At 42.8% G+C, this 17,908-nt stretch overlaps 1 protein-coding gene across 1 annotated transcript in view; it reads right to left on the bottom strand.

Annotated features, from left to right (window-relative positions):
- The window catches only part of LOC119170327 (uncharacterized), a 115,100-nt gene extending 97,642 nt beyond the window's left edge, over window positions 1-17,458 (bottom strand). Inside the window, exon 1 of the mRNA XM_075876901.1 lies at window positions 17,264-17,458. Within this exon, the coding sequence (XP_075733016.1) occupies window positions 17,264-17,270 (7 nt within the window). The 5' untranslated portion in view covers window positions 17,271-17,458. The remainder of the gene's footprint in view (window positions 1-17,263) is intronic.
- Window positions 17,459-17,908: the final 450 nt, after the last annotated feature.

Here is a 17,908-nt window from a genome sequence, read left to right as displayed (position 1 = left end):
CCTTTTCGCAAGTGTCGCGGTACTCAGCGGTGCGGCATTCCCCAAGCACCAATCGTTGCACCCCTTCGTCTCGTGACAAAAAGATCGCACCACCACTATTGCCAGCAGCGGATCTTTGGACTCAATGTAAAGCGGCTATGTGTCGTTCTCTCAAATCGCCATGGTGTTCAAGTTTTAGCACTCGACCACAGACCCACAGGTCACGTAATCGAATCCCGGCCGCTGCAGCCACATTTTCGGTGGAGCCAAAACAGCTTGAGGTCCATGTAAATTAAATTTAGGACCACGTTAAGAACTCTAGGTGGTCAAAATTTCTGAAGCCTTCAGTATGGCGAATCATATCGTCGTTTTGGGACGCTGAACCCCAACAATTGTTATGCCGTTCGTTCGGAGGAACGATAGCGGGAGCCGAAAGAGCCCCAATGCACACAAAAGTGCGAATAGACGATTAAACAGCGTAAGCTCGCGCGGCCACTGACTTAGCTGATTTCCTTCATAATCGTTGTGGGCGGGCTCAGAAGTTTTCTTTCATTGATATCTCAATAAAGTGTAATGTTACGTACGCTGCTCACGATGGCACTATGTTGGCTTAGCATAACGTTTACTGTCAGTCGATCACCTGTAGATATATTCTTAGCACATCTGCTGCCCCACTCTCCACTTGATTTGAAACACAACCCAGTGGAGTACAGCGAAGCGAGAAACAGAGTGACGCACAAGACAGTAAGAGTGACGGAGTATGCGCTGACTTACAACCAAGGTCTTTATCCATACATGGAGGTATACATAACACACGAAACATGGACTGTTTTTCGCTTTGTTCATCATGTACCAACCGGCCCAAAGAAGCACTTTAGTCCAGTAGAGTTACAATGAATTGCCTCAAACAATACGTCTTGTAGAACAGCTAACTTGTTAGCGTGATAAATGTATCTCGCCTGTGTAGAAACCTGAGCAACTGTCTTCCAAGCCAGACGCTCTCACTCATACTAGGTTGAAGTTTGCCATGCTATTCAGTGAAAAATAATTAAGCCTCCTTTGGAAATTGCTTACTAAATATGTGTGACTGATCAATATAAAAAAATGTCCTCTTGATTTTCAGTACAAACGGTAACAAAAAGAAATAAATGTTAGTTCATTGCAAGTTTAAGTTCAAGAGGATGAAGGGGGAGGATGAGTTTGACAATGTGGCCCGGCTTCGGCAAAAATGATGGTTATGTGTCGTCAATTACGACAGTGGCCGTCGGCAACCCAACCAAATGGACTGACAGACATCAAGTTCTCAGCTGCTGTGGGAGTAAAAAGAAAATTTGCGTAGGGTTTGATTTAACCAGTCACTATGGAAGGGCACCATGCATGAACAACTTATAAAAAAAGAAAAGCATAAAACAGCAGCTCACAAAAGCAAGGAAAAAAGCTGGAAACATGCATGACAGGCAAGGCTTGACATCTCAGTTGCACCTTTTGAAGTGGGACTGGACAGATCATCGAAATATAAATAGAGGTTATTATGAGAATGTCAATCAGTATAGTAGCTTACCATAACTATCGCCGGTCGGAGGAACACAGCCACCTATTTTTAGTGCTGTTTTATGTTTACTACCCGTGAAATTTCTAAATTCTCGATAGTAAACATTGATTCTTACATAGAGTCCTAACAAGGTTATATGTGTACGATCTGGCGGCAAACTGAAACAGACACTTTTCCCAACTTCCTTTAGCTCTGCAATTTACCTGGATAAAATTCAACCAAACTTCCGACATTTCGATTGCAGGAAGACTACCCAGAATCACATTATTTGGAAATGATGCGTTGTCACCCTCCCCTAAGGCCAACACTGCCTGCTTCCTCTCACTAGGTATAGGAGCCATTCCTGTTCGTAATTGATTACCTTATTCAAGCACAGGTTATTACTTAGGCCGAAACTAAGCAGACAGGCAAAAGGCCACTATTTTTTCAATCATTCGCAAGCTGATATGAATGATCTCTCTGTGCAGCGAATGAGGTTGTTTCTCCTTTCCATTTATGCACATTCTTAAGCTTTGTAACAAGGGCGAAATATTATTAGCTCTTGCAGTATCACTGTTTGATGTCTGTCACTGACCACGGTCTTGTTGATATCTCAGCTCTAAAGTGGAGTCAAAGTAAAAGCGTTGCGTGCTCTTCAGATCGTCTCTTCTTGGACAGGAAACATCTAACATAGAATAATGTCGTGTCCCACGTCCGCGAAAACGTTGCCCAGTAAACAAATTGTCTTGTCTAACAGTTCAAGCTTGCATTCAAGCTGTTGGAGTTGCACGTTGAACATCCTACAGTATCGAGTCAAATCAAATTAAAGTTTATTTACACCGGGAAGATTTGGGCAAGCTTGGATGAAAAGCAAAATAGTTAACTTGAGAAAGGCCCCAGTCCCCTCATACAAGGCAAACTAAAAATTAGGGAACCTTTAAGCTTCGCCTTTAAGAGATGAACGCGCCAGCAATACCCTCTTCATAGTGCGTACTTCAAACACTTGAAGCATGAAATATTTTCTGGCTGGCCATGCACCCTCTACATGGCCTTAAGGGAATACGCGCAGTAACATATGCGTACTTTGCAGTAGGTGACCGGCTTTAAACCTTGAAGTCATCGTGAAAACCAAAAGTTTTGACGCTCGATGTTAACGTGCGCTTGTACCAAGCTATATTACTGCGTTATTACTGCAAAATTGCCTGCTTTATTGCGAAGCATGTATACAGGACTCGGGTGTTTGTAAATCATGAGTCACTTCCACTGCATCTTCAAGCTGAGGAAGTTATTTTTACTGCATTCGCATCCACACGCATGGCTGCGTGGTAGAACACCCGATCGCCGCGTAAACAATGTGGATTTGATCCCCGCTCTGACCGAGAATCGTTAATATTTATTTTATTTGCAATGTTCTCAATTTTCGGTCACGCATAAGATGATTGCTCCCTCAAAATCAACGACGCCAACGCCGATACCGGAGTTTATGCGAAACAAGCTCTTTAACGCTACGGCGTTAATAGAGACACAGAGGTTCTTGCAAAATACTGTTGCGAAATCAAACAAGTGCGTTACATGCACGGAAACAATATATTATCACAAATACTGTCGTTAAGTGAGTACAGTACATTGACAGTAAATCGACACGTGGCCGTTCCTATACTGAGATCTCAGGGAATATGAATGTATAACGCTGGGTTAATATGCTCGAAAGATTTGTGTGGCAGGCTCCTCTTACTGCAGCAAAAATCACTGCAGTACTTTTTTTTACTTGTGGCCGTAGTCATCGACAACGGCTCGAAGAAAAAAAAATGCTCAGAAATGCTGCCGTATAAGCAGAGAACCTCAGCGAAAAGTGACTTGCCGACACTTACAGCACTTTATCGCAAGAAACGAAAATTTCTCATACAAGTAGCATCACTGGCTCCAGTGGCATTCCTTCTTTCACGACTTCTTATCCCACAGTTCCTTCATGTCTTCCTCAATTTGTTTCTTATTACGATTTCTTCGTAAACGAGGCGTCTACGAGTACACCTTTCGCACGGGTGCGTGAGCAGGACAAACTGAGTTAGGCGCATGATATAAAAGCTTACGTTGCAGAATTATGTGAAACCTGCACCTATGTAGCGAAACCGAAGAGAGTTATCTAAGCCTGAGACTAATTTACAACAAGTTTGCAAGTGAACGAGAGGAGCAGTAGCACTGTTACAAAATATTGCAAACGGACGACAATCAGAAAAAATCTGTGCTTAAAGCTAGCTGGGCTAGCTTCTTAGGAACGTCTAAATCAAACGAAAGCGATTTCTAATTCAAAGATCTCCAACAATAGAAAGTTTCTCGAAGCTAGATTTCACAAGGATTACTAAGCATACTAAGCGGAATGTCACAAAAGTCATTTTGCGTCCTTATTGAAAGTCTGTAACACGTTCGCATTTATGAGTAATACCGGCGTCACACGGACACTTTTAATCGCGATCAGTGTTGATCCGGATCAACCACGATCCAGATTAGGCGCTGCTACACGGCCACCTTCAATCACAATGAGGCGTGATCGGGATCAAGACTATCACAATCAGCACAATGCGATCTACTACAGCTGCCTGAGAGATCACGATTTCGCTGTCATTTGCACCCCCTATCCGAGCTTGTTGAAAACACAATAAACAAGAAAATCGAGCACAGTTCAATAAAAGCACTTTTAAATACCTAGATGTTAAAACAATTGTAAACTGTTTAAATTGGAACAATATCTGAAGTATTGCATATTTTAGGATTTGCATCGACCACATGTAGTTACCGGAGAAGCAGACGACAAGCAGACGACCGTTGCCTTCAGCGCTTAGTTCAACTCTCGCCCCGACGAAGCTGTTGGAACACCTCGAAGCAAACTAATTTTTAGTTTCGCAAGCCTTTCGACTACGTTGCACCGTGCGCACACTTCGTGGTGGAATGAAGAGACTTTTACACATGCAGAAGCGACTGGAACACACTTGAGGCCCCAGAAGTGAAACACTGGCATGTACGACGATATTGACGCTTCGCTGCCATGGCACGGCTACAAGCGGGGGCCGTCAGATATAAAAGCGAAGGGTAAGAATCTCACACAGAAATACAGGTATGTGCTAGGAAAATTTTATCGAACGATGGATTTATGAAATTACTATTGTATGCAAAGTTTTTGACCTTCGAAGGGTTCTTGTACGATTAACATTGCTAATAAAGGACTCTATAGGAATACCGTACGCAGAGAGAGGCATGTTTTACGTCACGCCAATGCAACCTGAGGCATTTCATCTGACCCGGGCTGGAACCAGATTAGCTTGGGTCGGGTAGCACCGGTCTTAATGGTGATCACGATCAAGAAAACTGATTCGGATCGTTTTGATCGCGATAAAAAGTGCCGTTGTGACACCGGTACTAGCTTCCTCGTTATACACTCCTTATTTCAATCTCGTTATTACACTCCGTATTTCATAGAGAGTATTTAGTCTTCTCTGATTGTGTTGATTCATTGTACGAAGAAGTTCGCATGATATATAGACCACCTTGCACCGCACTATAACTCAATGCTTACATTTTACACCCTCCCTTAACACTCCTTAGGCGCTACTGATTACGTGGAAGGCTGTTTCAGTCTGCAATTATGAGACTTGCTGTAGGATAACACGGAACTCGGATTGTAGTAGGCCAGCACGACTCTAGAACAGTTACACCTGATTCTCCCAGCACAGAGTAACATTAGTCGCACAGTATACAGGGCGTCCCACATAACTTGAGCCAAGTGTTTGAGAGTCAAAGACACTTAGGAGGCGAATTAAACCGAACGCATACTACTCGCACTAGCCTGTAGTTAGTCAGGCTATTTTTTTCATTTCTTTCCACAATAATTACTTAATAATTCTTAATTACTTACATATTATTATGGGCTGGAAACACCAAATGCGAACAATGAGATGCATAGCACTTTCAGAAACCACCAACTAAATTGTTTCCTGTATGATACGTCTCCCGCTGATATTTTTTGATGTCGTAAAAAAAAGCCCTCGAAATTTGAAAATAAGCCGTGTGACGGACAGCGAGCGCACTGCTATAGGCATTCTTTACAATACTCACACAATGCGTCACACAACGTGAATTGCGTAACAAGTGAGTCGTCCAATGCTTCAACCCACTACAAAACCCTTCGGCATAATTCTTCATCGTCATCAGCCACAGTATGAAGAAAATATACATGATTCTTTGCAAGTGTAAAATGGGTATACCACGCTTCTGCGAAGAATGATGAAGAATGGCGTAGTGTATGCCTTCCTAATACACGAAAATTAAACTGATTTATGGAATAATGCCTAACCTGCAAGTGAGCTTGTAGCTTTTACCCAATGTGTGCTAAAAAGGCTCTAAAAAGCCGCTCATCTAAGTTTTGCTGTGGCTATTCTGTGCGGTCGCGCAGGTCCTGCGTTGTTTTTTTACCTGTTTACAAAGTATATGTAAATTAAGCATTCACGATTTATCGCACTGCCATAACAAGTAAAAACAGTAACAATATGCAACTTTGAAGAATCCTCTCCTAATATCCAGTCAGGTTGCCCGTTTGAAGGCGTGCTCCGCCGTAATGGGTTTGAGTCCTCGCTCAGAAAAAGGTTTATTAAAAAGTAAAATTTAGTCATATTCATTTTACATCACGAGAACATTCGCCAGAATGCCCCCTTCATAAGCCCAACTAACGTTGGTTGCGCTCATATTGCACTACCTCTACCCCGCTTACTGTCCCACAATATCCACACAAATTCTACGCTGTTCACAATGAAACTCGTGACGCTTTCTGCGTCATCAGCCCACATGCGCGGATAAATTATTTAAAAACGATCATTAGCTCACATGCATTGACTTTTCACGTACACGTCTTCTCTCAGGTGTTCTATTATTTGCGCAATTGAATATGAATGAGGTCGCGTTTTTATTTATAAGAAGATGCTACGGTATAAACTGCAAACCGAATATGACGCGCAAAAGGCTATTGTGGTTGAGTAATCACAAGCAAAACCTCATTAAGCTTACACCCCAAACTGTGAATAAAATAAATTATTCAGCCACTTTAATCCAATGTATCAAATGTTAAAATATAAGAACTATGAAGTAACCCGACGCTTCGGGACCGATTGGGTCTTTTTTTCAGGGGTTCGACTGGCTCCGAAGCCTCCGACTTTTTTTTTTTTTTGGTGTCAAGTCAAGTGTATTACATATTTACCATTCGGTTACATGGTTGAAATAGTACAGGAGGAGGTCCCAACGTTTCGTAGAAACTTATGGGGGGACCTCTATGGCGACATGAATAGGGTAATTACAAAAAAGTACAGCAAAAGGTGCGAATTTGTGAGCAAAACTAATGAACTTAATTAACATTAACAGTACAATCATTACATAACATGATTGTAATACTACCATTAAAGTGAGACATAAAAATTGTCAATAGCAGGGGATAAAACTAAAACAAAGCAAAAGTAAAGAACTGTACATGACAAATGCAACTACTTTTTCATCAGTTGCGTAAGTTGTAGAAAGGCAAATGCTAATATAGAAGTAACACTGAGCTGTTGAAAGCTACCAACAGTTTAATACACAAATCAGTTGATTCCAATAATTCCCGAAGAAAATGTTTTTGCTACGCGAGGTGAAAATATGATATTGTGCGATGAGATTAATTCGAAGGGCAATGAATTCCGAATTGCTATGCATGAAAACAAGGTTGTAAACTTGCCGTAGTTCGTTCTTATAGCTGGTAAAAGAAGATTATTGCTCTGGGAAAACCTGGTAATATTGCTGTTAGTTAAATGATGATGATCAATGCATGCAATGACAATATCATGCGTGATGAGCCTATAGGCTACTATAAACAATCCGTGGTAAAATAATTGTCCTAATGATAGTATGTTAAGCGTTAAAAACAATGAGCTGCAGGAAGAATAAAATGGTCTAAAAGTCATTAGTCTCACTGCTTGATTCTACAGTCGCTGCAGTCATCATCATAATTCATCAATTATTTGACCCTTAAGGGCCCCTTAGGGGCATTACATAAGGGGGGGGGAAACATTTTTCTAAATACAAAATCAAGGAAAAAAATAGGAAGTTGTACAAACACACGAGCAATACTTTTGCAGGATCCGAGAACAGACGCACAGAAAATGTACTTATACAAGTATAAAAACATGCGCGCACAAATTTTACACATACAAGAGCGCAAAATACACTGACAGTGGTAGAGTTTTAATGGGCTTCCAAGTTTAAGTGAGCTGTTAGTAGTTGTTTGAATGCGCACGAGTTAAGCTCTGAGACGATGGCATCCGGTAAGTTATTCCATTCCTCGATGGCGACAGGAAGAAATAACTTATTGAATGCAACGGTCGTACCGACAAGACGTTGGACGCTTCTGGAATTAAATAGCCGGCGAGAATAGCGGGCGGGAGAAAGCAAGAGAGAACCATGCAAGTGAGGAAAATAATAGTATAATTTGTGAAATAAACAAAGTCGAGAAAGTATACGTCTGTCAGCTAGATTCTGCAAGTCTAAAGACTCCTTTATAAAAGTGATGCTTGATGAGTGATTGTAATTGGACATAATGAACCGAGCAGCTCTCTTCTGCACGTTAAAGAACCCCAGGTGGTCAAAATTTCCGGAGCCCTCCACTACGGCGTCTCTCATAATCATATCGTGGTTTTGGGACGTTAAATCCCACAAATCAATCAATCAGCAGCTCTATTCTGTACGGATTCCAACAGATTAATCAGATAGGTTTGGTGAGGGCTCCAAATGGACGACGCGTATTCGAGCTTCGTACGAACGAAAGTTACGTACGCAATTTTACGGACTGTAGGAGATGATAGGAAACGTTCTTCTGATGTAACCAAGCTTCTTTGATGCGTCAGCAACTAAGTGTGTGAAGTGATCCGACCACGTGAGAGTGTTAGAAATAAGCACGCCAAGGTATCGGTAACTATCGACATACGCCAAGGGCGTTGAGTCTAAATTGCAGACGTGTTCCGAGTTAGACTGTTTGCGAGATACGCGCAAGACTTTGCATTTGGAAACATTGGTCTGCATCATCCAGAGTGAACACCAGTTTTCAATTAAGGATAGGTCATTTTGTAGAATTTCGTGGTCGTCAGGGGTGGTTATTCGGCAATAAAGGACGCAATCGTCCGCAAATTATCGAATGGATGATGAAATTCCTGATGGTAGATCGTTCACATATATGAGGATGGGTAAGGGGCCGAGTACTGACCCTGAGGGACACCGCATTTAACGGGAGCAGCAGTGGAGTGAAGACCGGCAATGTCAGTGAACTGAGATCGGTGTGATAGGAAGCATCGGATCCATGACAGGGCTAAAGGGTCCAAGTTCAGACAGCAGAGTTTGTTTATTAGTCGTTGATGAGCGACACGATCGAAGGCTTTAGAGAAGTCTATGTATATGACGTCAGTTTGAAATAGAGAATCTAAATTTAGGTGGAGGTCAGCAGTGAATTCAAAGAGCTGAGTTTCGCAGGACAAACCAGGTCGGAAGCCATGCTGATTTTTGAAGAAAAACCCGTTGTTATCGAGGTGGTGGGCAACGTGCGAATAAATAATGTGCTCGAGGCATTTGCAGGCAATGCATGTCAGCGAAATAGGACGATAATTAGATGGGTTAGAACGGTCACCTGATTTGAATACTGAGGTTACCTTGGCTACCCTCTAGTCCGCAGGTATGATACCTTCGGAGAGGGACTGAGAAAATATGATTTGCAGAATGTGGCTAGAAATAGCTTCAGTGGATTTAGTAGCTTTGCCGGTATGTTATCAGGACCAGGGGCACTCGATGTTTTTAGTTGGTTTATAATTTTTAGGATACCTTCAGCATTTATGGTGATGGATGGTCGTTCAATAGGCGTGATGTAAGTGTTAGCCCAAGATGATACACAATACGAAATATGACTGTGAATGTAGGCAAAATACAAGGAACGTATGACGTGAGGTAGAAAATACGTACGTGTCTTGATGATAACAATAATTCTAAATGCAATTTTTTAATGAGTGAAGCGCCATGTTTATGAAACTTTAGTTCAGTATCTAAGATGACGCCAAGAAACCGTGCTTCAGGAGGAATGTTTATGACGTTATTACCGATGTGAAGAGATGGTGGCATATCAAGTGAAATTTGCGGAGATTGAAACACCATAAAGAAGGTTTTGGTTGAATTTATCTGCAGCTGATTTCTCTGGCACCTTAGAGTTATGTAATGTAAATCTGTGTTGACGTCAATGTGGAGCGTAGAAACTGATTTAGATGATGTAAATATCGTTGTATTGTCAGCGTAGAGTATGCGCTTGGTCCTAGTAAGAATGTAGACAGGTCATTAATAAGCATCAAAAACAATAATGGGCCTAAAATTGATACCTGTGGCACACCTACGTTAATGAGCTTGGGTGATGAAAGATGACTGTTTAAGTATACCATTTGAGACCAATTAGTGAGGTAGCTTTCAATAAAGCTTAGAGAAGGGCCAAACATGCCGATAGATTCAGTTTTTCAAGTAGTATGCGATGATTTATTGTGTCGAAAACCATCGTCAAATCAACAAAAACAGATCCCACGAGTAGTCATCTGTCAATAGCTTGTTTAATTTCTTCAATTAAGGTGATTAGTGCCAGCTCAGTCAAATATCCTGGATGAAATCCAAATTGTTGTGGAGACAAAAGGTTAAATTTTTCCTAACAACGTATTAATCTTAGGTGGAATAGTTTTTCGATTACTTACCGAAAAAAAGAGAGGATACAGATAGGATTGTAGTTCTGGGCAGAAGCCTTATCGCCCTTCTTAAAAACGGGAGCTATTTTACCAACCTTAAGGCAGCTCGGAAACACACCCGCAGAAAACAGCTTGTTGATAATAAGTAACAAAGGTTGGGATATTATGCCTTAGACTAGTTCCACTTTAAAAGGATCGATACCGTGTAAATCAGCACTCGTGGTCTTCAATGATACGATGACCTGAAACTCTTCATCTTCGGATGTCGAATGTCGATAAAATGAATGGCCACATCGTGGTATATCAGATACATGAAATGCTGACTGCTGCTTCTCCGCAGATGCGCAGAAGTGCTCACTAAACGCAGTGGCCACTTTTTCTGGGTCGGTATACACTTCGTTCCCTTGATTTATTTTTATTGTGGTTGCTAAGCACTTATTTTTGTTAAAAAAAATTTAATGGTTTGCCAACAACGTCTCGTGTTACCCGTATTTTTTAAAATAATATCCTGGTAGTAGTTTCGCTTAGCACGCTTCAATAAAGAAGATAATATCGATGAATACTTCTGGAGGCGGGATTTTAATGCAATGTTGAAAGGCAGCGACTTTAATTTTTTGTGAAGGTTATTCTTTTTATTTATAGACTTCAACAGTGAGTTAGTTATTCATGGATGTCTGGGTGAACGATACCACTTCGTGACAGTTGTCGAAGTGGTGCATGCCTCTATACTTTTGACAATTACTTCTCAGAAAGACTCAAAAGCTTTTTCTGCGCAGTCTTCACGAGTGACCGAAGTCCAGTCGACTGCACTAATTATTTGCCCAATCTTATCTGAATCGAATCGGCGTTTAGAGAAAATTTTACTCGCCTTGGTATTCTTAAAACCCAAAATAAAAAAAAAACAGGATTATGATCTGTAATACTATGGTCTAGCACACCAGCAGTGTGATCACTTGAAATATTCGAGATTCTGTGATCTAATTATGTATTCGAACCTGGGATATTGCTTCTAGTTGGTGCGGAAATATGCGAAGTAGAGCCAGTAGCATATAAACAGTGCATATAATCCAGGCACTACGCGCTTTCAGGATCAATGACATTTATGTTAAAATTGCCACATAAAACAACGTTCTTGTTTTCTTTCACCAGGTTGTTAAGAACGCTGTTTAACTGAAGACAAACGTCGGAATATGATGATGAAGGTGACCTATAAATGGAAGCTATTATAGTGTTACGGCTATTTACTGGTATAACATTATGGTTGAACTCAAGCCAGACCGATTCACACAAATTATTCTTGAACATGATGTCAAGGCAGTGTGTGTATGTTAGGGATGAATTGACGAGTATGGCAGTGCCCCCACCACGACCAAACTCTCGATTACAGTGTTCAGAATAATAATCTGGCAATCAATACAAGTTACCGTCATTGTGAGATATCGAAGTCTCACATAAGCATATGACAGAAAAAGAATGATCAAGCAATGACAGCAATGCGACAAGATTATCCTGATGTTCGCTATGACTGCGCATGTGTAAATGCAGTAGCGATAGTGCAGGTGACTTTTTGTGTAGCAATTCAGATGTTTACTGGCACGAGAATGCAGCCATGTTTAACGAAAGTTGATTTAAATTGAGGAGTGATAGGATATCTGACAGAATATGCGGAGATCTTCTGCGCATGCAATTCGAAACACGCGACTGTCATCCGCTTTCCTGGCTTTAATTGTGCAGTTGTCGGTCCAAAGCTGCTTCCATTGATTTGTTTTTTTTTTTAGGGCAAGGGCCTGCGCAAACAGACGTTTTCACTCGGGTGTGAGGTGATCATTGACATACGCCGGTTTAGGGCCTGTGCTTTCAAGAAATCCAATATCTGCGGTAGACAGCCGCACCTTCCTTGCCTTCTTGGCAAATTCAACCTTCTTATTTCTCGAACAAAATCGCGCAATAATGTTGTTTCCATTCTTTGCAGGCACCCAATGCACAGTGTCAATGTCCGTATAAGCAATTGGACAACCAATCTTCTCACCGATAACTTGAACAACTGTCAGGCAGTTCTCGCCCTTTGTCTCAGGGATTCCGTTCAGCTCAACGTTATTGAGCCGCGAATATTGTTCAAGATCACACATCTTTTTACTGAGTTGCTTATTCTCATCTCTCGAGACCTTGTTTTTCTTGTTTTCTTGGTTAGTGCCTCATTGTCATTCTTTACATGTTTGTACAGCTAATTGAACAACGCAAGGCTTGTTTTCATCTTTACAACCTCCTGTCGAAGAACCTGTGCTTCCTTTGCTAATTCCACGCAAGTCGACATTTTCAGAATAAGCAAAGAAGAGCAGTAACCAAAATACGAAGCACACAATAAAACAATCTATGTAAAAGGCAGCAGTGTAAGTGGAGAAAAAAGAACGCAAAACAGAAAGATGTATCAACACGCAACGAACCTGGACGGAGTGAACACAAGGGTCAATGCTTGCACACAGCCATGCGTAACCACTGCTGCCAAAATTACGAGCAATGGAGAATGGGGACGTATTTGTAGGGTTTTTTTCCTCCTGTAGATGGCGAACGTAGTGGCTGAAGTTCAGTGACGTAGTTGCAAGTGCCGAGGAAACAGCAGCAACATCTAAGCAGCGCTGTCCAGAGATCCGTGCAGATAAGACTCACCACCTCGGTGGCGGAGAGACGCAGTCCTGCCTTTGGTCTTGTAGTTTCTTGATGTAGGAAGGAAACTGTTTTTGGGAGGCAACGTCATGAGTCCTAGATGTCCTTCATTATCGTGAATAGCCAGTGGAAAGATGGTGGCGTCATAATTCGAACAGATGTACGACAGGGCGCGGACAGATGACAGGCAGGCGAACGACAGGGAAAGACGAAACACGCACACATACACAGTTAAGTCACCTTGGTCTTGTGTCGCTGCACAACGAAGTTGTTCTCCCAGAGTCGTCAAGCTGGGAACGATAACGCTGAGGCACTGCTCGTGATCTACACGGCTATAAAAAAAAAGGCGGGAAACACCGCAAGGCTGGACGCGGATGCGCCATAACACTTTTTTTGAACACCTACTGTTGTGAGCAATGCTATTTTAGCCATGTTCCTAAAACAGTTGTACGCTGATGTTGCTTTTCATGTCAGACATGACCAAACTGTTGTTTTATAAAGCTAGCTTCGCAGGCCGCAAGTCCACTTCAACGGGGTAAGCTTCCATGGCTAAACCTCAAATGTGATTATTTGAGAATCTTGATGGCTAAAAGTGCAACATTGGCGTTGTAATTTATTACAAAAATACATAAAACCCTTCAAATGACCATGTTCTCGTGACTTTCAATGTTTCCCCCCCTTGTACTTGCAATCGTCGGCAAAAAACTATGTTAACTGCATTGAAAATAATCTTGCCAGCTCTGCGAAGGCCTTCAAGTTGAGAGGCTACAATATGCGATCACTTTTACTCCATGAGTAGACCTGAAACTTCACCTTTTATTATTACTTCAGGTTTTACGGGCCAGAACCATGATTGTATTATGAAACGCTTGGTAGAGAAGGGCTCCAAAAATTTGATGATGTTATGTTTTTTTGACGTGCACTTACATGACACCGTGCATGGGCTTTGATTATTTCACATCCACTGAAGTGCGATTTCTGCGGCCGGGTCGAACCTGTGACTATTCGGTCCACAGCGGAGAGCCGTAACCACTCTAGTGCCAAGGCGGACGGCTTCATCTTGCCATGAAAATAATATTTATCGCAATATGCCCTGGACAAAGCCACCTAAGGCTATTGAGGAGCTATGTTACCATCCTATAACTCTTTAATCATGATCTGCTATTTCCTTACGAGACATCTTGCCAAATCATGATAACACTTTCCAGATACAGACAGTTTGGTCACGTCCAATGCAAAGGTTCATGTCGATGCCTGTGCTTTACGTGCTTTGTCAGTGGTCAGAATTACGCCAGACGCGAATTCGTAGTGAGTGAACCAACCATCAGCGATGAATAAAACGTTGCGTGTACATAGTGTAATGAAAGGGCTCGTCACAATGTACCAGCGCCGTTCAAACACATCAGACCTTAACTGCTCTGCCGTTATGCTGCAGTTTATGGAACTTCCGCAGTGCAATCGTGTGAAGCCACTACAGTGCAAAGAACTTTATTTAAAGATCCGGAGAAATGCCACCTCTTAGGGCAACACCACGGGCCGCTCCACGTGAGGACATTTAGGAGTATAGCCTCAACATCACAGAACTTAAAAAATTCCTTAGAACAAGTTTTTTTTACATGGCTCCGTGAATAAAGGTGTGATTCATTCTAGCACAATTACTCTTTTTAGGCTATGCTATGCGGGACTTTCCGTAGTTGATCACTTCAAGAGAAAGTTGTAGGTGTTTTGTTTTACCTAAGAACAAGTTACGGCATGCTGAGTTAGTACTCTAGATGATTCGTCCAACGACGTGTTGTGGACGAATTTTTCAAGCCAATCACTCGTGGGAGACGTACCGCTTCGCTTGTCTGTGATGTGTGTGCGTTATCTTCGTCGCATAACGGTGACTGAATATTTTGACGAGCCATTTGTATAATACTACATTTCGAGGAAAACGAATTAACTGATGTTGAAGGTGGAATGCTAGAAGCCCGTGTACTTTATTTAGCTGCACGTTACACGTTGCACGTTCTGCAGCCTTCCACTACGGCGCGCCCCATATCAATATGTAACAGACATATGAAAAGGAGGGAGAAAAAAGATATGAGAAGGATGATGAAGAGCTCTAGAAAGCCGGTGTGCGATACCACAACCGTTGATCGTTGGGCACGTGAAACCACAGACATCATTGCTAGATTAACTGACCTTGTGTTTTATCGATGAGTGATCGCATTTGCACGCACTAACGACTCATACAAAACTAGTAGGCGTATATTAAAAACTATAACGTCATCACAAGAGTTCCGCCTTTTATACTGGATTCCAGTCTTCGGAAAACAGGGGATTGCACCAAGTATAACCCGCACACTTCACTGAAATGGATGTACTGTCATATAGATGTTTCATTTTGGTATATTAGGAGCCCAATTTTGAACGTTATAGCACGTTATAGCACACAGCTTAAAAGGCGATCACTTGTGATGAAGGAACAGACGGACACAAGCGCTCAGTTGAAGACTCCATTGAATTAAAAGCTCAACTGAAAAAAAATGTGTTTGTGTCCGTCTAGTCTTTCATCTCAAGTGATTGTTTTTAAGTAGTACGCAATAACGTAACAGTTATAGCTATCAACTCGCCAAAGCAAATACCCCTATAACCAATCCTGAACTTATCTGCAAAATAGTGGGTCAACTCAAGCAAAAATTTTTTTAATTTCGAAGCTACAATGCCGTTAAATCTACCAACCTACACTTGCGTGGACACCAGGTGTGTATTAGACGTCCGGCACCATTCGAGGACAATATTACAAGTTTGTCTTACACGGCTCTCGAGAGATGAGGAAGCTTGAACTTGATCATTATTCCTACTTGCATCACGGAGACTAACAAAGAAACACTCAACAGCAAGGACGAATAAAGACCTAGACACAGCACAAGCCCATCTGTGGCGCTGTTTGCAATATCTGATCCATACGAACTAACTGGCGCCAAGTCGTGTCGAAGCCTGTGTCATGTCTACGCCTTCCTTCGTCTTCGATATTGAGGGCAATGTTGTTGTCTATTATGGAGTGATCAAAAACATCTCAGCATTCGGTATAACTTGCCTGCTACACTCGATGGGCGGAAAAGGAACGGACGCTGCTACTGTCGTCTGCAGTAGTGCTAATAAGCTGCGCCGCCTTAAGAAACTGGTACAAAACTAGAGAGGCTACACCTTTTGTGTTGTACCTGTACATCGCTAATGGGTATGCTTGAAATAACAGCGCACATTAAAGAAATTACACATACGCACCTTCTGTCATATCTCACGATATGATGTACACCTGCTACCTGCTCATTTCACCTTACTTATATTGTCCTTCGCGCTAGGTATAGCAGCGGTGACCTCATTTAAGCCAACATTCCGGTTTTGGAAGTGACGCGTATTTGAAGCTACAATTTTAGGACATGTTCATACAAAGCTCTGATTAAAAAGTAAAGTTCTTATGCAAGTGAAACCCGGAAAAAAACCCTGACCAAATACTCACCCCGAGGGGACCGCTTAATTACTCAATGAATCTATTCATCCCAATGATGAAGTCAGTGTAGAAAAAGAAATCTCGATTATTCATTATGTTATCCCTGCAAGTGTTGTTATTAGAGTAAATCTGAGTATAAGAATACCGACAACATGCCAAAGTAAAGTACGATGGCATGTTCTCTCTTTTTCATAGAAAGTGCTGCGAAAAAGTTACGCGAAACTCAACACGTAGCATTATTATTGAAAATTTCGAAATTCCATCTTCTGAATTTGTCCCAATCATTCCCATTTTTTGAAGCGTACTGCAGCTCGATGCCCCTGCCGATCTATCAATGCTGTACTGACGCCAACCGCACTTTAAGAACGTCCGAACGAATGGCGTGGCGGGTAGTTTTTAGAGTTAATCACCATCTCTCTCCTAAACGCTTCACTTTTTGTGTGCGTATATTTAGCGCGAATTGCTCACTCACTAACATGCATTAGGAAAGTAAGGTTTGCCTCGCTCCCCGTCTACCATCCCCCCTTTTGGAAAAAAAATTTTACCTGACTTTTTCAAAATTCTTGCACCCTGCAGTACAGATGTTTGTCGATTATGTTTGCAATTTATAAGTAATGACTTACCACATTATTCGTAATTAATAGCAAGAAGAAAACACCAAAAACCAAACGTTGTTCCTCACACTGTGAGAGGAAGCCACGTCCCGCTCAGCGTGTGACATCCCCATCCCCATTTCCCGAATGTAACGCGGGACGCATTCTCGCGGCAGGTCAAGTTCGCGATGAATGACAGCGTGCTCTTTTTCCCTCTCACCGGACATGTCGTGTTCACGCAGCGCTGCCTCAGCGTGGCCGTGACGTCGAAGGCGACAGCGGCGCGGTGTTGCGGCGGCGGCACGTGGCGTGGTCTCGTGTGGCGCGCGGTCCTCCTGCGCCGCATGTCTGTGCCGGGCCGATCCCGCGTGCCACTGCGGCTCGCAGACGACGTTGCGCGTGGCCGGCGGGCGGACGGGCGCGGCCCGCATTGAGCGGCGCCCGCCTCTCGGAGGCCGGCCGACGGCACCACCGACGCGCGACGCATGCGCGCGCGTCCCGCGCTCGGCCCCCGCCAGCCAGCCCCGGCACGCCGTCTCGTTCAACCCGGGGCCCGCGAAGACCGGAGGTGTCGCCCCCATTTTTTTTCCTTTCGGCCAACGCCACATCGCGCCGTCGGAGAAGTTTTGTGGCAAGTGGGGGCTGGAATGGGGGGGGGGGGGGGGGAGAGACTTCTCTCCCCAGTCTTTCACCACTCTCGTTGAGAAAGTAGAGCGTACGAGCTCCTCGCCGCTAAACGGGTATTCTGTCGTCCCGTTCGGGAAACGGGGCTTTTCCGGGAGTGCCAGCGTTGACCGATTCAGACGAGGGCCTGCTCCTGGTTTCTTGTATCTCTCGTTCTCTTTCTTCGCTTTTTTCTCTCATG

Source organism: Rhipicephalus microplus, chromosome 2 (genome assembly GCF_043290135.1).
Source record: "Rhipicephalus microplus isolate Deutch F79 chromosome 2, USDA_Rmic, whole genome shotgun sequence".
In the NCBI taxonomy this organism is placed as follows: domain Eukaryota; kingdom Metazoa; phylum Arthropoda; class Arachnida; order Ixodida; family Ixodidae; genus Rhipicephalus; species Rhipicephalus microplus.
This window is presented reverse-complemented; position numbering and strand designations above follow the sequence as displayed.